At 43.7% G+C, this 22,186-nt stretch overlaps 1 protein-coding gene and 1 pseudogene across 1 annotated transcript in view; both read right to left on the minus strand.

Moving 5' to 3' along the window:
* Lgr5 (leucine rich repeat containing G protein coupled receptor 5) overlaps positions 1 to 21,916 on the minus strand; it is a 134,818-nt gene extending 112,902 nt beyond the window's left edge. Inside the window, exon 1 of the mRNA NM_001106784.1 lies at positions 21,705 to 21,916. Coding sequence (NP_001100254.1) covers positions 21,705 to 21,916 — 212 coding nt within the window. The remainder of the gene's footprint in view (positions 1 to 21,704) is intronic.
* Positions 10,612 to 11,184, minus strand: LOC120093591 (39S ribosomal protein L50, mitochondrial-like; annotated as a pseudogene).
* Positions 21,917 to 22,186: the final 270 nt, after the last annotated feature.

The following is a 22,186-nucleotide window of genomic DNA, read 5'->3' on the forward strand; positions in this document are numbered from 1 at the left end:
GCTCTGAAAACTCTCTTTAGCAGGCAGAAGTTGTGACTGGTACTGGGCCATTAATACATTAGCCAAATTAACCTCTAAATTTGTACCATTTTTCTTCTCAGGAAGTGTGTGTGTGTGTGTGTGTGTGTGTGTGTGTGTGTTTATGTGTGTGTTTGTGTTTGTGTGTATATGATGTGGGGGTGTGTGTGTTGGCATGCTTCATTTTAAACCATTTTTGCATCATTCGGGAAATCTGAAAAATACCGCACCCCCCCCCCCCCCCCCCCCGGGAGAGAAACGTCCTTTATATGCTTTTACTTATGTGGATCCAGTCTTCTGGAAGACAGTGTGCTGTCCCTATGTAGCAGGGTGTTGGGATTTAAATATAAAACAGGCTCATGTGTTAGACTTGATTGACAGGTAAGTAGCTTCTAGACACTGACAGGATTCAACCAGAACCAACCGATTAATCCCTTGATGAATCCTTAGCCTGATGGTGCTGCTGGGAGGTGGTGGAAATTAGGAGATGGAGTCTAACTGGACTAAGAAGGTCACTGGGGCATGTATTAGAAAGACATACCTTGCTCCTGGCCCTCCTCTCTCTTCCTCATGACTGCCATTAGACGAGACACTCTTTCCCAACATACCCTTCCACCATCAGGTCCTGCCTCTCAATGGTGCCAGCTAACTTGAATGGAAACTTCTCAAAGCGTGGGTCAAGTTTATCCTCCCTCGTTTTAAGTTGTCTATAGCAGTAGTTTTGTCGCTGACAGCAATCAACTAATGCTCATTATTTTCTATTAAACATTTCAACTTCAAGTTTAGAAGCAACCCCCCTCAAAGTTGCACAGCCGGCTCTCTCTTACGAGTACCAGGGAATCCGACCCTCTGACACACTTCCTGGGGTCCTAGGCGTTTCTCCGAAAACTTGGCATAAGACTCCATAACCCTGCGATCCTTTCAGTCTGCATACCTTTAAAACAAGCACCACTTGGATGATGCTGGCTCCTCTACCATCTTGAGAAGTAACCAGGCCCTTTTGGACCACCGCTGTGGTGGCTTCTGAGTGTCCGAGTCAGGGAAATCACTTTTGTAAGTGGACTTTTGACAGAGGAGCCTCCTTCAGTGTTCTCTTTGAAAAGAAGTCTTTCAAATGGTTTTCTACTTTTTGCACTACCTTGTTGATCTCAATTCAACAGGTGGGATTCTGTCCCCAAAACACCTTTGCTATTGTTCCAGTGTCAGGCGTGATGGCTTCACTTCAATGGTACTAATGGTTGTAACGGTTGTCTGTTCTTGCTCTGTCTATGGCGGGAGACTCACACATAGTACTTTTCGCATCTTGCCTCCCACCCCTCCTCTTGGCTCCAGATTCTCACCATAGAGATGGCTAACACGTCACAGCTCTTCTGCAGGCTGAGTATCACGCTGTCTTGAAAAATCCCTCTGTCACATTTCCAGGACATGGATAGAATGGAGACAAATTCTTTGCCAGAGTGCAACAGGGGCGTCTCTTTCCATCCCTAATAGTTATGTTCCCGTCTGAAACCTGATGACTCTTGTCATCACTGTGTGCATTCCTACCAGCATTCTGGTCTTCTAAAGTCCTAATTGGTAAGCTCCTTCTTACAACATCCTAGGACTTGTCTAGCCTGCGTCTCCCAACCCCACTGCATTCCTCTTTTATAAACCAATTTTAAAGACCTAAGAGGCACATAGTTACATTTAATCACAGTAGCGATCCCTCTTTTCTGGTACTGATTTTTAGTATTGCTTTTGCCTCGCTGTGCTGAAATTCCCAACATAGCAAGGGAGATATATTTCAGCTCACAGTCTCACAGGGTTGTAGTCCATCATGTCAGCAAAGGCATACATACAAGAGACAGCCTAGTTCATCGTATCCAGGTCAGGTTGGGACCGGGATTGAGAAAGTCCTAGTGACCTATTTCCCCAACCAGCCCCCACTTCTTAAAGCTGTAACTCTAAAACTAGCACTGACAGTTGACGCATCTCAAACATGACCCTGCAAGGGCAATTCTTGATTCAAGACTGACCAAATGGTGCAAGACTTCACATTCTGAAGCACCATTGTCTACTTTTGTCTTTCTGTCTCTCTTACTCAGTTAACAACCAAACTCTAAAGACGGGAGGCCTTTTCTATATGCTTGGTTGCTTTTGTTCCTACTCTAGAACCTATCTGACAGTTGATGATTAAAAAACAGCTTAGCTGAATAATTGAACCAAGAAGTAACTGTGTGTTCTTAGGTTTCCTCTTCCCAAACAAAAACTGGAAAGTTACTTTGAATTCCAGGAGGAACAGTTAAAATCTTGCCACTACTCACAGCTTCCACCTTCCTGGGTTTTGTGTTTCTATTTAAGGTAGAAAAAAAATGTATATAGACTCAGACAACTTGATTTCCCTTCCTTCCAGACTATTGGTACGAAGAAATGAATTCATAGTTATGTTTCAGAAGTACTGAGAGAAAATGAGTTGTGCTTAGTAAAGCTACAATACAGTAAGGCAGAAGGCACATCGGTGAGATTGGAACAGAGCTGCAGAGCCCTTCGTTAGAACATTCATTTAATTTGTACAACAGGGCTTGTGGTGATCATAGGTCAGGTCTTAGGGGAGGATCCTGTCCCTGGGCGTTCGCTATGTTTAAGACCTCCCTAGTACAGGGCACTTGCTGGTCCTTACCTCCACATGATTACTGCAGTTACGGTATGCATGGATGAGAACTGAGCTGGGAGGACTCCAGTAGGAAACCTTAGCTCAGACTATTTTCCCATCTTTCATCTTCCCCTCCAGTTTGCCCTCAAGGCTCTGGATTAAACATCCCTTTCTAAGGGAACCATCCTCTGACCACCGGAACCTGGCCAAGTTCTCTTTTATGGAGCTCCGGTTCACCACCAGAACCCTCTTTAAAGTTTTAAGGATGTCGCTCAATGTTGGTTTTGCCTACAAGTTGGGTTCGTATTGTGCACTGTTCTGTTCTTATCATCCCACACCCAGTGGACAGTGATAGATTATCATTTTTGTGGGTGAAGGAAGGGAAGGTCAACAACATCCAAGGCCTCTTCTTCAAAGCCTTGTGGTGATCTTTTGTCTGTAACCAGTTGCCATCATCTTCCTTCAGATCTAGGGATGCTGGCAAGAAAGTAAAATGTCTTCTTTGCATTCTCAAGCATGGCTAGCGCCAAGAACTTTTAAAATAACGTTTAAGGAGTTAAAATACTTGCCGGTTACAGATTTCTTTTTAAAAAGAAGGAACACACAAGTCAGTGTTAACTAAATTGAAATGATTTACAAAATACAAGCAGGATAGTGGTCTTGAACCTGCACCTTATAGCTTCTTTTGTGATTATTCTGAAGTAATGCTTTCTGCAGATTTTAATTAATGTTAATTAATTAACTAATTGAGAAACAAAACACGGGATCAAAACCTAGTGAATTCCAACCTTTTAAAAAGACCCACTCAGTTTATTAGAGATATCGCACCCCAACCTGAAATGCACTCTTTGGTATCTAAGGAGATTAGCAGCCCAAAAAAAAAAAAAAGCAATTAAATTTACAGCAGGGTCACAGATATCATATCTAGTACAACAGTTTGGTTAAGGAAGTAACATGAAGGTCATATCAACAAGACAAAGAACACTAAATAGTAGATTTCTCTGAAAGAAATAGAATAGAATCCCATACTCGGCAATCTGGTTTTCTTATCTAATAACTCCTTGTGTTTGGGGTTCAGAGACGTGGGGGAGGAGGAAGCAGGGTGGCTGAGGTTGCACGCTGGCACAGACATGGCCAGGCAGCTGGTGAAAGCATCTGAGAGCTCAACCCTCTCAGACCCTAGGTTAGTACGCTCACAACGGCTGGCTACATCTGTGTGTTTAGGGAAGCAGCAGCTTAGGGTTCAAATGAACGGAGCCAACCATTCCAGCGACTTTCTTGAAGAACAGACTGATGTGTAGGAACAACCAATACAGTTTAAGGAACCAATTGTATCTCTTCATACAAAGGTAAGGTGTCCCCAGGAGAGAACAGGACTACTTGACACGGGCCTGGTTATAAACCCCCTTTGCTACTTGTGCCCCTGCCTAGAGACTCCTGGCTGATTCCTGGGTGTCTGATTGCTCTGCAGCCCTTGAGGCTGTTTTGAGATGGCGATCCTATTCTGTGTCAGTGTCCTGTTTTGAATGATCAATGCTCCCAGATGGGCCGTAAAGATATACGTAGACCCCACAATGACAATTTCTGATCCCCGTTAGTCCCTTCGAAATAACACGAAAGCCGTACCTTCCTAACTATTTTTATCCAGCCCATAGAAAAATTAGTTTATCTTTTTTGATCAAAGCAAATTAGGCAGATCGTGACTAATTATAAAGTAACAGTAAAATCTCCATAGTTTCTCTCCCATCCCATTTCTCTCAGAAATAGGGCTTGTGTCAAATATGTAGGTATTTCCCACGGCCAGGCCAGACTCTGCTTCCAACAGGGTCTGTCGCTTGGACAATGGTTCTTACATAGACACTGAAGTCCTTTAGTTCAGTCATTGTGCTGGAAAAGAACTAGTAACCCCTCAGCTAGTGTTTGATGAAACATCTAGATTTACATATTTCCTTAATTGCATTTTTGAATGTGAGTGAGATTTATCTGACGAGAGTTAAATGCTTCCTTTATTCCCCTACCCAAGGCAAAATTCAACTCCATGCTCTCTAAAATAAGTGAGGTAGGGGGGTGTACGGAATCTTATTCGGTTCCCATCTGAACGAATTTTAGGGATTCAGCAAAGTGGGACGAGGGAGTTGTGTTACCAATGACAGGAAAGATATATCTTTACTGTTTAGAAGTGGAATGGCCAGTTTTTAAAGCTTCGGCTTGCACGACTCTTTCAAGAAGCATATTTTGATATTCTAAGCGAATGCTATTCCTTATTGATGGACTCCCCCAAATTAGTTGCTAAGACATTTCAAAAATTCTTGTCCTTAGGTTTTCCTTCCACGGCCTTCCTGCGATGTGGCTGTAAAGACTGGAGAGCTAGTTGAGTTTTCATTATTTATTTACTATAAATTAACAGTAAATCTTATACTTAGCTCCATTTAAACCCTCCCTTCTGCAGCTGCCCATTTGAAAAATAAAATGGTTGCCTTCTTCCACTTCAGTGGGCACAATACAAAACACCCATTGAGTTTTCTCTTTATTGCAGCTGCCAATGCCCAGTCGACTTTTAACAAACCAACCAAGCGGAATCACAATGCAGCTGTAACATTTTATGGTATTTCTGTTGGTTCTCTTTTGAGACTGAAGGTGTTAATTAGGAATCAAAGCACACAACGCTGCCAGCTTTCTTTCACAAACCATGCCCTGGCCACTGCAGTTTTCAGAAGAAAAATAAATCTAATAAAGGGATAAAAATGTTGTTTGTCACACCAGTAAAGTGTACTTAAGACCCTTTGATCAAAAGCTTTTCATGTAGTCTTCTCAGATGGTCTGGAAATATCTATTTTTTTCCCCTCTCCCTTGTTTCCTCCTTTATATTCAGAGTTCTCTGAATTTAAGACTGCTTGGAATTTAAAAAGTATGAAGTGATGTAGGGGGATTCTTTATAGACAGTATCTGAATAGTAGATTTGCTTCTGAGAAGAAAAAAAAATTACATTCAGAAATTCACCACGTTCTAGCTTCACACCACTGCATCATCTATTAGCATATTTATGGTAATCTAATCGTAAATTTTTTTTCTGCTTAAAATATAACTGTCAGCATTCTTTTACAGATATAACTCTATAATCTAATTCCCCTGCCGTGTTTAGGAGGGTCCCCTTTTAACGTGCTTTTAACAGAACTGAGTCCTTTCCCAAGCGTAAAATTCATATATTGCCCACGATGTTATTCTATCAAGTACTTTGTCTTTTTATATGACTTTTTGATGCATAGTGAATATCATTCTGCCACATACAGCACTGCGAAGTCATTATCTTTAATCTTAAGCTTAAAGTGAGTTTATGAAGTTAGCACTTCTGGGAATTAGTCAAGCCTGCTAGCTTTCTCAGCAAGAGGTTTAGCATCTCGATGCACAAATCAGGCCCAAATCCATTAATCCTGCTAGAGAGGAGAAAGAAGGCCAGCTTGTTGATTTAACGTTAATGAAATGAAGGGCTCCTGAGGCTACCTTGGGGGGTGTGCCTCTAAACTGTAAAACAAATAAAGTCCTTTTAAGTACAGCTCATGGCCAGAGAGGAGACCCTGCTGCTGGCTTAGCTGAAGAAACAGGAGGGGCGTGCCTGTGCAGAAAGGTCCTGTTTTCTGTAATCTGACTACACCTGCTGCTGCCATCCCCTCAGACGTCAGGCTGACAAACTCCTCAAAGGAGGATCGTCCGGAGCAGTGCTCTCTTACTGCACATGCGCAAAACCTGAGACGGAGGAAGTCCATCTGCTAGAGAGTCTGTGGTTGATTGGTGGGCCAGCTAAATCTGTAGTGGTTCTTCCTTTTTAAACGCTCCTTCCCTCTGGTTTCTAGAAAATAAACATTGTCTTTAATTTGTTCTTGTATATTGAGATTCCCAAAGGAAATGCTCTTTAAAAGATACACTGACTGACTAAGTTGGGTGGCACGTCTTTAATCCTAGCCCTGTAGAGGCAGAGGCAGGTAGATCTCTGTGCTGGTTTACGGAGTGGTTCCAGGACAGCCAGACTACACAGAGACTACACAGAGACTACACAGAGAAACCCTGTCTCAAAACAACAACCACCAAACAAACAAACAAAACAATGGCAAACGATCCATTGAACTTTGCTTTCTAAATGGGTACCCACCACCTCTTTAGTCTGAAACAAGCTCATAGGATAACTTGGGTGACATGTGCAGAGTTTTGATTTTTGCTTTTCTATCTGTAATTTTCTTCCTTCCTTCCTTCCTTCCTTCCTTCCTTCCTTCCTTTCTTTCTGTCTTTCTTTCTTTTTGAGGCAGTTCTCATTACAGCACCAAGCTGGACTTGAACTTGGGATTCTTTTACTTTATCCCCCTCCCCAAGACCTAAGATTACAGGTGTGGCCTACGGCACCCAGTCTAGACCAGTAGTTTTCAAACTTGGCTGACAAGCTGATGGAGCTGGAGGACATTTTGGTAATCCTTCCTTCCTCACCCTCCACCCCAAGATTCTGATTTATTGGTTTATTGTGTGGTGTGAGCTTTGAGACTGTCATATTAGTTCCTCTTAGCACACACAGTGAGCCTTTCAGACCAGGGCATTTAATACACTGCTCTCCTCATTTGTCTGGTGTTTCCATGTATCAGATGCTATTTTCCTACTCCTTGGATCATGCTAAGTGCTTTAGTATCCTATACTCAGAGCAAATTCATTTATTTTTTTCCTATACTCTCATTTCTGTTTTGTTGTCCCATGTGTAAAGAGAGAGAGAAAGAGAGATAGGTAGATAGATAGATAGATAGATAGATAGATAGATAGATAGATAGATAGATAGATATTCTAGCTATCCCGAGAGCTACCCAGTGCTCCACAAGTGAAGCAGTTCCACAGCAGAGGGGTTGCTTGGGTCCTAGCCCAGCAGCCCCTTCTCCCGTGTTACTCTTCTCCCCTTGAACATTAGCGCACCTCAGAATTCCTTTCCCTGTTTAAGTTTGTCAATATTTCCTCTGGCTGTGACTTTCTTCTTACCCCTCCTCCTGGGGGACTTTCTTTAGTGTGGTGGCTCTTCTTCCAGCTGGTCCCTTGGAATTGTTTGGATTCTGTTATCTTCTTTAAGCTCTTTTCGGAAGCTAGGCAGACAGAATCCCCTTTTCTAGTCAATGCTTCTGGCTAACAAGTAACAGAGGCATGGCTGAAAGTCCTTTTGATTTGCCTTTGAAATTATAAAAATGAGCCTTCATGTATATCTATATATCTATATGTATATGTGTGTGTATATGTGCATATAAGTATATATGTGTGTATATATGTATATATATGTACATATCTACATATTTCTATATCCCTACATCTCTATGTCTCTATATCTCTCTGTATATCCACCACTTGGGGGCTAAGCTCTCCTTTTACATGTAGGAAGATAGAAGACTTCCTGCCTTCAGTTTGCATGTGCTGGATGTTTTGCTGGCTTGGATGGACAGAATTGCCTCTGTTGTGGAGGGTCCAGGATTCTGCAACATGCATTCACGAACATGAAAGCATGCATTCCTTAACACACCTGGGTGTGAATCTGCAATACCCGGCCCTCAGCTCCCTCTCTGAGGTAAAAACACTCACAGAGCTGTCAACTATCCTGGAGACCTTTTGCAACACCTGTACACCTATGTGCAAATAGAAAACGTCATTCAAAACACAGAGCCTTTTATTTGTTTGATACAGAGGATAAGAGATGAAAGGATATTTTCTTCTCCAACAGATGCCGACGATAGCCACTTCATTTGAAGTCGCCCGTTCTCGCTTCTTTTCCTTACCCCTCTTTTTCTACCAGGGATTCCACTGTCTCCCCGTTTTTGAGATTATAATTAATGAAAATTGCATTTGTATAAAAAAGTTTCAGGTCAAATGAATTAAGTATTTCAGGGAATGAAAAGAAGAGACAGTGTAGCGCGCGATCACTGTAGTGTCAGCAACAACCAAGCATTAGCATGAGGTACCTCAAGTGGCGGTTGTCAGCCTTCCTAGTGCTGGGAACCTTTAATATAGTGCCTCATGTTGTGGCGACTCCTAGCCATAGTTAGCTCGCTGCTATTCCAGAACTGCAACTTTGTTACTTTTCTGATGTGTAATATAAACCCACACAGAATGTCTGTGGGGGTTGCAGCCCACAGATCTAACGGCTGCTTTGGTGTTGGTGTGAGGCGCTACAAGTACTTTGTGTGAATTTTTTTGGGGGGGCCAGTCTTCACAACAACTCCATAAGGAAGATATTGTTATGTCCAGGTTTCAGAAGAAAGACTGAGACACAAAGTAACCTGCCGAAGAACCTGTTTGCCAGCTCTGCATAAGGTCTGCAGACTCTTTGTTTTACGTTTATTTTGTGGCAAAGGAAGAAAAGGCACCGCCTACCTTAAATATGGACAAAGTCTAGTACAGAGTTCGTGGTAGTGGTTCTCAACCTGTGGGTCTCGATCCCCGGAGGTCAAATGACCCTTTTTCTTTTACAGGGGTCACTTAAGACCATCAGAAAAACACAGAGATTTACGTTATAAATTGTAACTAGCAAAATTACAGTCAAGTAGCAAGCCAAAATAAATTTATGGTTGGTTCACCACAACACAAGGAACCATATTAAGGTATGTCCCATGAGGAAGGTTGAGAGCCAATGGTTTAGGGGAATAGGGCCTGATCTTCCAAGAGAAAGTTGGTGTGCCCAAATCATGTTCTCTTTGAGGTGGCCCAGGCACCGACATGCAGAAGCAAAGGGGATGCTTTTCAAACGTAGTTTCTAATATGTGGGTATGGGGAGGCCAAGAGACCAGAGCCCACATACAGCAGCTCACAGTTTTCAAGAAGAGTGAGTACCACAGTGAGTCACCCAGCCAAGCAAGCACCAAAAGGCAGAGAGAAACAAAGAGGGATGGGCCACGGGAGCCTTCCTTTGTGGTTCCCATTGAGAAGGTGCGGTAGCGAGGCTCGGCGCTGATGAACTTGAGTAATGTCAGTGGGCTCTGGGGCAAAAACCTAGAAGGCCTGACGAAGACACTGACAAGGCCGGTGGCCAGGGGGAAAGAAACATGCGGTCAAGTTAAGGTCACAAGCGTACTGTAAATCACAACAAACATACTTAACTACTGAGAACGGGAAGTTTGAACATGTGCGTTCTTTAGACTAAATCTGAGTGATTTTGTTTCTTTTATTTTGCTGTAGAGATTTTTTTTAAGATTATATTGAAACTACTTTAGCCATATGAAGGGCAAAGAAAACATTTGAACTTGCAATGGCCTCTTATCTGAAACCCAAGTTACTTAGTATTTTTGTGTGATGGTTAATCTTGGTTGTCAACTTGACTGATCTGGAGTCAACTAAAAGACAAGCAGCTGGCCATTCCACTGGGGGATTTATCTCTCAAGAAGGAAGTGCGCAGTAACGTGGGCAGAACCCATGCAGAAGGAAGGTCTGGCTTTCTGCCTGCTTGCCTTCTCTGTCCTGGCAAATACATGTATCTCGTTCCTGCCATTGCTGCACCTCTTCGTTTGTATCAGAACAGCTTCTTCAGGGAGCCAGCATGGACTGAAGACCAGTAAGCTCGTCAAAGACTCCCCGAGGCCTTCAGCAACGGCTTGCTACTACCGAGACAGTCCGCCTCATGAAGGGTTCAAGGATGTGCCCGAGATCCTCGGCCTCTCTGGTGTGAGACAGTCATTGATGGTCTACCCAGATCCTAATGTAAGCTAACATAATAAATCCCATTTAAATAGGCTTTCATGCTACCACTTCTGTTCCTCTCAACAACCCTGACTATATACCATGGAATAAGAATGTTTTCATAAATTATCAAGGCTTGATTTTAATGTTTTCTTTGTTGATTCTCCATGAGAGAGAGAGAGAGAAAAAAAAAAGATGTGTTCTTCTACAAGGAGAAAAAAAAATATACAAAAAGGAAGTTCTGAAACAAGTTCTAATAGGTAACATCTCACAAAGTTCGCTGTCAGTCACCCAATGAGAAGAATGAGAATGGTCTCACTGTGTTCTGACTGGACTGCTCAGTAACTCCAACTGATTTTCGAACTGGGAGGTAAATTACTAGCAGTGAGTTCATCAAATTTAGATCTGTCTTGAACAGGAACATTATAGAAATCAAGAACATCTCCGACCCTGCACATGTGGTGAAGCCTGGAGTTAGGTACTGCACGGCCTAAGTCATCAGCTAAATTTGCTAGGAGTCTGAACTTCACTCGTCCATCATCCAGGGAGATATCTTGCCAATTATTAGGAAGAGATGAACCAAGAACTTCTTTAATATGAGATTCCAAGCGACTCTGGAGATCACTGGGTGGTGTATATGCTCGGCTTCGTAAGGGCGGACACACCAAAACAGGTGCTTTTTTCACTTCTTTCACCGTCTCAGTCACCACCAGATCCTTCCTGGATCTAGACCAAAATTCTCTACGTGTAGCCAAGGGAGGCTTCCACAGCCAGCCCTTTCTTGCAAACCGGCACACACACAGCGCCGCCATCTTCGACAAGCTCCCCAAAGCGCCGATGTGCCCCAGATTTTTTTTCAACATCGCATTGGGATATTCTAGTTGCTTCTACAGTCAACGAAAGTCAGATGATGTTAAAATTCAGGCACATGCTTAGACACAACACATATCCTAGGAGACAGCAACGTGACACTCGGCATCTGGCCCAGGGGACCGAGGGTTCAGATTTCATTTGACAATTCGAGCGGCCGAGAAAGGGGGCACTGTGTGAGGTTTTCAGGGAACCTGGGTTCTGGGTCCATCTTGGCCAGCTGTTTGCTTCTTCTGAACACAGATCTTGTTGATGTGAAATGACATCGCTGGCTTTCCGTGTCCTTCCTGTTCTAAGTTCCAGGGGTCCAAGTGGCTTTTGCCCCATCAAAATCCTCTACAGCTCATCACAGTGATTTAAGTCCAACCTGCTTGGGTGGAGAAGGTAACATCCTAATGACCATGTATTGGCTCTACCTGCGTGATTCCACCTCAGGTGTACTACAGCTCTTTCAGTCTTAACAATGTGTGGATCAAACACTGTCTTTAGAACTTTAATTTTTTTTTAAATTTAAAAATTAGAAGTTAAGAAATTAAAATTAAAAACTAAAACATTGATTGATTGACTGATTGATTGATTGATTGGGGGAGGTGGCTGTCCAGTATGTCTGTGGAGGCAGTCCTCTCCTTCTACTTTATGGGTCCTAGGGATGAAACTCAGATGGTCAGGCCTTGTGGCAAGCATCTTGACTAGCTGAGCCATCTTGCCACCCCACTTTTTAGTTTTTCTTTTTTAATGGAAATTTTTGTAAGTAGAGTTAGCTGTTACTTTGAGCTCTGCATTCTTTAAAAAAAAATTAACAGAAACCTACCAATGTGAGCTGTTCCTTCCCAATATTATTGTCCTGAGCTATTTCTATAACGAATGCAAACAGGGCTTCAAATGACTGTGTGAGAGTCATTTGGGACCAGACCGAATCCACCTAGCACTTCTCACAGTGGTGAGACCCTGGGGAAGTGGATGTTTTGCTAGAAGGCCAGCAGCTGTAAGTGGACGGAGGATTGCTTGTTAGTTAATCGGATTGCTAAAACTTTTGAGTTCTCCAAACGAGATACGCTTACGTCCTGGGAGAACCGGGCTTAACTGGGATTTCCTTTTGCTATCTGAGCTTGAAGACTGAAGAAAGAACGTGAACTTTATCCTGTGTTCTGTTGCACAGAGTCCCAGAGAATAACAGCTGCTCGCACAGGGGTGGCGGAAGAGATGATGTCACTCTAGGGAGAGTAATGTCTGAAATTTCCCCAAGGTAGACTCATAGAGCCCAATTTTTGGTGCACATAGAGTTGATATTTTAATCCTAAGGACTTTTCTCTGTGCATGTATAGCCTGAAGGTCAGATGGTGGAGGACAGATGTCACAGGTAAGCCTTGTCCTTGTCTGTCACCATTCATAAGTAAGGGATGGGGATGGATAAAGGGGTATAGTGCCCAAGGACAGTTGTCTGTTCTCACTCAGTCTCCCAGGTCTGTCTGCTCTCATAGCCTACTTCCTTAGCTAAGCCATTTCTCCTTTGTTGTCATCTTTTACTCTGTGGGGCACTTGACGGTCTAACAACTGTATTGGAGAAGGCCTGTTGCCAACCTCAGGAGTGTTGGCTCAGAGACCCCCTCATGACAGGAAACATGAAGAGAGAAAAGGAAGGTTTCTTGTCTCAGACTTTACTAGACGGCTGCAAGTTCATTCTAAAAGTTAATCAAAGCCTGTGAAGTAGATGTCTCCACAATGCCCGTACGCGAAGGATGACTAAAGAGTACAGTTCGTTCCACAGGAACTTCCATTTGGCTTTTGTAATCACGTATTCTTTACCGTCTCTGCATAGAAACAGGACAGTTATTTTTGTGTCCACGGAGTTAAAGATCAATTGATTATATAACAGAATTCCTTCAAGCAAATGCCTCATAAGAAAATTTATTACCTAAAAGTTTCAAGCACCATGTGGTTGTGTTTTGTGTGCGGAACCAATAAACTCATTAAAATAACACCGAACGGACCCAACCACGGCACAATGAAAGTCCCAACACAGCCCACATTAACCAACCAACTTTAAAATAATATCTCTGTTATGTCCTAAGGTTAAAAATTCAGCAAATTCCTTATATTTTTTCCACTTGAGATCATGAGTGGTTTTCTGCTTTCCTGAGAAATACACTTTTGTGGCTTTTTGATCAAAGCAAATAGACACCCCTGCCCTATTTAACCAAGGTTTTGAGGGGAAATAAAGGAGACAAACATATGTACAGTTTTTTAGTGTAAAAAATTCTTAGCCTCTGTTCTCTGTAGACTTTAGAAAGATGCGTTCCGAATGTTACTTGCCACAAGTGTGTGAGTGTGTAAGTGTGTGTGTGAGTGTGTGAGTGTGTGTGTGAGTGTGTGTGTGTGAGTGTGAGTGTGTGAGTGTGTGTGTGAGTATGTGAGTGTGTGTGAGTGTGTGTGTGAGTATGTGTGTGTGTGAGTGTGAGTGTGTGTGAGTGTGTGTGTGAGTGTGTGTGTGAGTGTGTGTGTATGTGTGTGTGTGTGAGTGTGTGTGTGAGTGTGTGTGTATGTGTGTGTGTGTGTGTGTGTGTGTGTTGGAAGGGAGGGAGAGATGGAAGTGGGGGGGGGGACAAAGGAATTTGGCTGCAAAATTGAGTAATAGTTTGCAACACTTGGCTTCCAGTTTTGAAAGATGAGCAACAGAGGGGGAAAGGCTGGGCTAACAAGGATCCACTTGAGGGAAGGTTAATCGTGGCTGGCAGGCTGACAGGGAGGTCAGCTCAGAGCACGCCTTCTCAGCTGGAGCCAGGCTCCCTTTGCCAGGCCCACTGTGTTCTGCATTTCAGCTTCTGAATTGAACGGCAGGTTCCCTCAGACAGCCAGCACCTCTGTCTCTCCTCTGAAAGGTTGTCCTGTCACTGTTATGCCCTGTCAAGGTCCCTATGTATCATTTCTGCCAAGCAAGTAGCACAAAGGGAAGCACATCTTATTGGTATGGTAGGGGGTGTGTAGTGTGCATATGAGATCGCTTTCCTCATGACTGGTGATGGACCAAGGTTTCTTCTGAAGGCAAGAGGGATAAAACAGGCATAAAGAAGAGGTGAGATACTTAGAAATTAGTAAACGCTATGTCTTTTTAAACAATTGATGTTAAGTTCATTACAGATTTAAGGCACAAGGGAAGCATTCTAAGAGACCCTGGAGATTGTGCCCTGATGTATCCTAAAATTTCCAAATAGAAGCATTTATTTGATGGGGGGAAGCTTTTATACCAAATGTAATTTATAGTGAATTTTCACTCATTTTTCCATGGTGATATTATAACCTCAAATTATGATATATATACATACATAAATATATATGTATATATATTTCTTTTTTTTAACCCCTGATTTACTGGGTTTCTGCTGGTCTACAAGACTACATCACACCGATCTTGCTGAACTGCATAATTACACTTCTGTAGCCTGTGTTAAAGAAAGAGCTCTCTGTTGTGAATCATCATGGAAACCTATCATGGATCTTTTCTAACACCCACTCCTCTTACTTATTTCGAGGATGAAAACATTCACCCGTTAAAGAAGGTTCCTAATGCTCAACTGATAAATAATTACGGTGAGCGCCGCTAACACTTTATTCAGCACAGAGATGCAGCCACAGAAACGGGGAAACTAACAAGTAAATCTTGCCCGCAAGCTCACTCATCCATCACTCTACCGGTCTTTACCGGTCTCCAACTACTGCTGCTTACTCTGACTAGGAAGCCAGAAAAAGTCTTCTGAAGTAGCAAGAAAATGGGCATGTGCCTGCTCAATTTATAACAAGGGGCCCTCAACTATATACATCAGAACGAGCATTTTAGGGAAAATGAAAAGCTGCATCTTGCTCGGGAAGTCCTTGAAGGGACACTTCTGATGTGAGAGTGTCATTAATTGTCGTCCTGGAAAGGAAAGTGCACAGTCATCACGCACAGGTCATAACCAGACATTAAGAACTGGTTTTCTTGTATTTATTGAGAAAACGGCCTTGATGGTCTTCCACATCCTTGAATAAACTTACAGACCTTCACGTCCTGAATACTATATGAATCATAAGGCTGTTATCGAATAATTACGTCAGGTATTCATCAGCGAGTCTAGCACTCAGGAGGACAGGGTAAATTTCAATTACTTTTATTAAAGCACTAAAGCAATTTGGATATGTTAATTCTCCTGTGTGTTAAAATAAATAATTTGTCACATCACGTAAGCTGACTCTAACTTAATTACATTTCAAATGGGCCTGGTCAATCATCACACATACTTTTTATTCCACTCTCTATTTTTCTCCTTATCCTTTTTTCACTGTGGGGATTCCTGCAACTAAGTTAACTAAGTTAACTTAATTCCGTTAAGTTCAATGCCACAAATATTTGATTAAAAGCCAAGCGTTGATGTGAACCTTGGATATGAAGTGGGGAATTTCCTTCCCTACAAGAGCTTGCAGACAAATAAGGAATCAATACTGAAGAGAAGAAGTCACGAAATCGCCCTCTGGAGGGTTCCCCTTAGCTTACGGAGTGTATTTTTGCCATGGTGGGTTAATGCCTCTGTGTATACTCAGAGTACATTTCAGTGTCTTCCGCTCCAGGTATACAGTTTTGAGGACAGCATATACAGAGCATGAAGAAGTACTTACGCCAGCAGAGGAAGCATGTTCTAAACAGTGTCTCCACCAGTGTTACCAGTGTCCAGAGTCTTTCAGTGTGCTCACTATGTAGTGTTATTCCGCTTCCTAAGTCAAACAACTCTTGTTCTTTTGTCTACTTTCAAAGAAGTAACATCAAAAAATTAACTGGGAGAAGATGTTTCAAGAAAGGACCCGCTTCCTACTGTGCAGCTAATGGATAACAAGATTAATATTGAACTATGAAACTTTAGTAACAAGTTGTACATCATAACTTGTGGACTCCTTTACCCTCAGCTACTGAGTTTCCCGGGTGAGATGGGGCATCCCATTAGAGCAGACAATGTTACTAAACAGTGAATTGAAGCTGACAGACGCGGGGCCCACAGAGTGGCCTGGGGAGCCGAACCCACAGGCAGATGTACCCAGTGACACTCCACTGAACTGACCACACGGCACCAGCATGAGATAAGCAGCTTGTTCTGTGCCTTCTGAAATTCACCAGTGAGGCTTCAGCGCTCGTCTGAGTCATCTCCCTGCTACAAAACAGGGCTCTACACAGGAACATTGCAGTGGGGGAGAGAACATTGAATATTAGGAAGAGCTTGCCTCCTTGTGAAGCCCCTCAGTTCATCAGAAATATCATCTGGAGGGAAGAGAAGGTGTTCACATGGAAATGTGACATTTGGCTCGATTCCACATTTGTGCAAGTACATGAACAAAATGAAACAACAGAATTGCTCAAGTGGAGTTTACTGTAGCGTCTCACTAATGTTCTACAGTGTGAGGGCTAGGCTGGCTGAAAGCATGGTTACACATACTGTTAAAATTCCTCAAATACTTCAATTTGCTAGAGTCTATAGATATTATATCATATATATCATATATCATAGATCATCCACTATGTATTAATAAAATATTAATAACTTAACAATTATTTAGTAATAACAGAATTTTTATCAAAGTAAATAAGAATTAGATATCAGCCTAAAAGGTACCAATAGTACATGACACATTTAACTTTGATGGTTTTATGGGATTGCTTACTCAATGTTATGCCTTAGGCAGTTCTATGCTTTGGAAATTAAAAAGCAATCAATTAGCTCAAATTAAAAAAAAAACTGAGTTATGAGAAGTTATATACAAATTTGTGTTTCTGAGCTCCAGTAGGCCTTTTCAAGTGTAAATGCTACCATTGAGATCTCATTTCTTCATTCACCTCTCCTAACATTGACGATGGCTCTGACTCCCATTCCCTTTTAGTTAGAAGAAAATGTAGACCGAGGAAAAGAACCCAAAGATTATCTGTTCCATGTACACAGTCATTGAAGTTTCACAAAGTCTGTTACATACATATTGGGCATAATATCATCTGTAACATATTTGTTCCAAACATGTTATTAAGTTGTCTGAATCATAACTCACCATTTAAAAATTATTTCAACTAATTTAGCTAATTAGCATCAGTAGTTGCTTCTAGTACATAATCTCTACTGGACTCCCAAACCCCAATCCTGGGGAAGACAGAACTTCAGTACAATGCAGAAAAGCCATGGCTATTGTCCTTTAAACAAGATATAAATGGTGCACGTTCCAAAACAAACACCTTTTGCAATTGGTCTAAATTGTAGGGCACACCTATTAAGCCTTTTTGGAACTATTTCTAAAGGACAAACATTTCCTTTTGCTTAAAATGCTTGTCTCTGTCTGACAAGAACCAGAGATGTTCAATTTTTGAAGACGGTTCTAAAACTTTTTTTTTTTAAAAAAAATTAAACTTTGAAACCGCATCTTAAGTGTTTAAAACGTATAAAAGTCTGGAGCCATAAATGGCATAGCTGAGATTTTCTGATTAGTTCTAAGTAACACTGGTTTGATTAATTAGGTATAGAATTAGATTTCGTTTCAGAATACCATATGGGAAAGCAACCAAATCACATAAATATAAAGGTTCTTTTGATTCACTTTGTCCCTACAGCCAGCGTTTGCTAGGGGACAGAACGTTCAGGCTGTTAAACATCTACAAGGAAAAGCTTGGTCCTCATTTAAAAGTAAAATAGCGGGGCTGGGGATTTAGCTCAGTGGTAGAGCGCTTACCTAGGAGGCGCAAGGCCCTGGGTTCGGTCCCCAGCTCCGAAAAAAAGAACCAAAAAAAAAAAAAAAAAGTAAAATAGCTAGTGGACTATTTTCCATACATTTCCGTATATGGACTATATGAAAAAGGAGGTAACTGTAATAGGCCACCTGGGGACCACACTACCTAGATGATAAACTAGCATGCAGTTTTAACTATGACCCTGTTAAAAAAAACCTGCCACATTGGATGGACTAAAATAACTCAGCAGAAGAAGGTAAGAAGATGCCGGACCCACTTTGCCTCTGACCCCTCATGGAGGACAGGATTGAAACATTTTACCCAGTGGTTGTCTGCTTTCTGTTTTAACTTCTCTGTGTGCCTTATTTTCTGCAGAGTAAACCTTACCGGCCCACATAAGCAACGGGAGTGGATGAGGTAGGTAGGGAAAAGGAGGAGGGAAAGAATGGAAGGAGGAAATTTTCAGTTTGCGATGATGTTCAGTGGTCCGCCTATAGGTTACTGTGGAAGAATGCAGGCTCGGCGTGACTGTAGAGACTGCCTTTGGATTTGCCATCTCTGGGAAGAGAGGTTACAAAATGATGCATAGTGTTTGTGCCTTATATGAAGGAGGATAGGAAACCTTTACCTACAATGTTTATTGGCCAGCTATCAGATTGTGGCCCACCTACCCAGCCAGTGTTTCCAGCTGAAACTGGCTATACAATCCGTTTGAGACAAAGCAAAGCAAAACAAAACCGAACAGAACACTTGTCCTTTTACTTTAGAGGGGTTGGGAGATACCATTTTGACCAAAATAATGGCAATACCCTTCTGCAAACAGTGAACGTTTTCTAGGCCATTCACCTATGTATCTTGGTGCAGTTAATTACTACTATGTGCAAGGGTGGTGAGACCATAATTTTAATGCTCCATTCAAATGGTTCAAAAATGTTGTTCTTAAAACAAGAAAAGTCAAGGAACCACTCGATTGTTTACTTGAATATGAGTAAATAAAATTCCCCCGTTTGCAGTGGTTCTCAACAGGTAGGTCTCGACCCCATCGGCAAACCTCTCTCTCCAAACGAACTTACAGTACGCTTCATAACAGTGGCAAAGCTGCAGTTATGAAGTAGTAGTGAAAATAATTTTGTGGTTGGGGGTCACCACAACATGAGGGTATTAAAGGGTCACAGCCTTAGGAAGGTTGAGATCCACTGGGTTAGGAATTGACATTCGACCCAGAAATGCCCAAGTAATACTAGGGGGAACCAAAAGAGGGCATCATTTACTTCTAAGACTGCAGAGAAGCCCCTCAAGTTGTCAAACACAAAACCGAAATCTTCAACCCAGGGTGAAGGGCACACAGCCACTGCTCCTGGCATTTTGTGCCCAGAAGAAGGAAGAAGAGGAGGGGGAGGAGGAGGAGGAAGAAAAAGAGGAGGAAGAGGAAGAAGAGGAAGAGGAAGGAGAGGAGGAGGAGAAGGAGAAGAAGAATCAGGAAATCACATGTTAGGAAGGACAGGCATGTTCTTCACAGGATGGCTTGCTATACTGAGCCCTCACCTCTCCAGAAATGTGAGCCCTGAGAGGAGTCTACCAGTGTTCACAGACTACAAGTTTAATGTTACAGAAGGCACTGAGGGCCCTTTCCCTTAAACACGGGGTGCAGAATGCCATCAAGTAGCATGAGAATACTACAAGGCCTTTCCTAATTGAATCTTAACTTCCAGGGGTTGTCTATAGTGAGGGACGGAGAGCAGTGGCAGTAGGTGGCAGTAACTTCTGAGATGAGAAGGAAGGATGCAATTAGATACGTCTGAGGTACGTGGGGAATCGTGTAAAAAAAGAATTTTAGGCTTTTAGTAACATAAGCCCAACAAATGTTCAGTCCTTAACGTGGGAGGAAAGAAAGTAAACCGGACTCTACGCCAACTTGTTTGCATATTTTGTAATATGTTATATGATATGTTTGCAATGTGTATGAGGGGCTGGCCACTTCACTTGTCTATAGTCAAATTTCTGCAGGGTTTGGGGAAATGGCATAGTCCCTAAAAGAAATCACCAAGCTAATCTCAGAGACAAACTGGAGAACACATTATCCCTCGAATTACTGAGGTTAGCGGTTAAACTAGGGAGGCTGGGGGAAGGGAAGCGTGTCTGTGGTAAGACAGCTGTTCGGAAGGAAATGTAAATTCTGAGAGAACGCTTGTTTCCAGAACAGAAATCCATCCTCCCCAAAATTATCACCGTGTGTAATGAGTTCAACTGAAGAGAATCCTAGAGGGGGAAATTGTGTTCTACCCAGGTAAATAAATGTAACCTGAATGGTTTCACGCAACACGGAGGTGCTCCACCGGGCAACCTACGAGGCTGGTTCTTGAGTCGCAATATCAAAACAGGTTGAACGTTGCTCATCGTCTCCAGAAAAAGCACTCACTGCCTAGCAGGGGAACATTGTGTAAGCCTGGTGTTTCTTCTCTCAAAACTCCTAACCAGAGAGGAAAAACGAACTCACAACCATTTCAGCCAACCCCTGCCAAGGTACATCAGAGAAAGCCGAAACACAGGGTTTGGGATGAGCTCAGCGAAGTGTCTTGATTAAAAAAAAAAAAATTGAAGACCACAAATTTCTCCTCGTAGTTAGGAGATCGGGTTACCCCAAGGTGGCCTCGACCCTGGGCCCCAAGGAACCGAGCTTCAGATTAGAAGTAGAGTTGGGAGGAGTACTTATCTCAGTCCCACAGAGGAGTCATTTCTGAGTCACCTCATCTACCCCACCACCTGTCACCCTCCTGCCTGGACTTCTCAGAGACCACATTATAAAGGAACCGCGGTCTCATTTCCAGGTTGGGAGATTTGGACGCGGTAGCAGGGGCAGAAAAGCTGGGGCGATTCCCAGGGGCTGATAGAAAGCTCCAGGTCCCCCTTTGGATGTCTGCAGCGCCCCTGTTTACCCGGCCGGCTGCCTTCAGCCCACTTCCCTTTGCTGCCGCGGGGGAGGAGATGGTTAAAGATTACAATGTGGCCGGCGGCACTTCAAAGGGCGGTTCGGCCAGCCAAAGGTAAAGATAACGTTCTGGCAGCTCTAATCGGGGTTTGTGGTTGCCACATTTTAATCACTTTGTTTAAAAAAAGAAAAGAGAAGAAAAAAAGAAGAAGAAAAGAAAAGAGACTTCACCACACTCCAGTGCTGGGGTGGGGGAGGGAGATGCAGAGCAGAAACTCCCCCCCCAACACACACACACACACACACACACACACACACACACACACACCACCACCACCACCACCACCACCACCACCACCACCACCACCACCACCACCACCACCACCACCACGACGGAAGGCTTGAAGAAGTTGTGTTTCTCTTGCAGGGAAAGTTTTTCAGCCCCGACGCAGAGGTCGCGCCTGTGAGCAGTAGGGCAGTCTGCCCTTGGGTTCCAGGTTCCTGAGCACAAACCCCCACTCTGCACACAAATGCGCACATTAGGAGGGACTGGTCCTGCGACCTGCCAGGCGCTGCACTGCAAAGCTGCTAGCGCACCAGCTCTGCCCGGTGCGCTTCAAGCAGCTTCTCCCAGGGAACAGAAAGCCAGGCGCTGCTCTGTCAGAGACACGTGCCTTTTTCTGGAGGCCGAAACAGGTCTAGCCAGGATGCCCTTGGCAAACTCGCCTGCTCCCTCCAGAGCAGGCGTGCACCCGGGAGCCCCAGCCTAGGCTCCCAACGATCCCCCAACCCTCTTTAGACCGGTGCCCGCAGCGTGGCGGGGTGGGGGCACTTACAGGTAGGAGGTGAAGACGCTGAGGTTGGAGGGCAGCTCCGAGAGCCCCAGGTCGGAGCAGTCCACCCTGAGCAGCATCCTGCCATCCAGCTCACAGTGACAGTATGATGGGCAGCCCCGCGGCATCGTGTCCGGTCTCGGTGGGCTGCCGGCAGCCACCAGCTGCAGCAGCGCCAGCAAGGACAGGAGCATGCGGACGCGGGAGGTGTCCATGGTGCCCGAGGCTGGGAGCAGCGAGCCGGAAGCCTGTAGAGGGCAGCGCCCGGGCTGATGCAGAACCGAGGCGCTCCGGGTTCTTCTCCACCAGCTTCTGCAGCTCACCAGGCGTCTGCAACCCTACTGAGAGTCTGCCGGGTCGTAGCTCCGTTGGGACAGCGCAGAGAACAGTGGCCCAGCCGGCCTCGGGAGCCCCCTCGCTGGAGTCGCCGCAGTGGCGGTGAGCGTTGTTGCTGCTGCAGGCGGTCTGAGCTGTGTGCAGCAGCA

The sequence above is a fragment of the Rattus norvegicus genome, chromosome 7, assembly GCF_021556685.1.
Source record: "Rattus norvegicus strain SHRSP/BbbUtx chromosome 7, alternate assembly SHRSP_T2T, whole genome shotgun sequence".
In the NCBI taxonomy this organism is placed as follows: domain Eukaryota; kingdom Metazoa; phylum Chordata; class Mammalia; order Rodentia; family Muridae; genus Rattus; species Rattus norvegicus.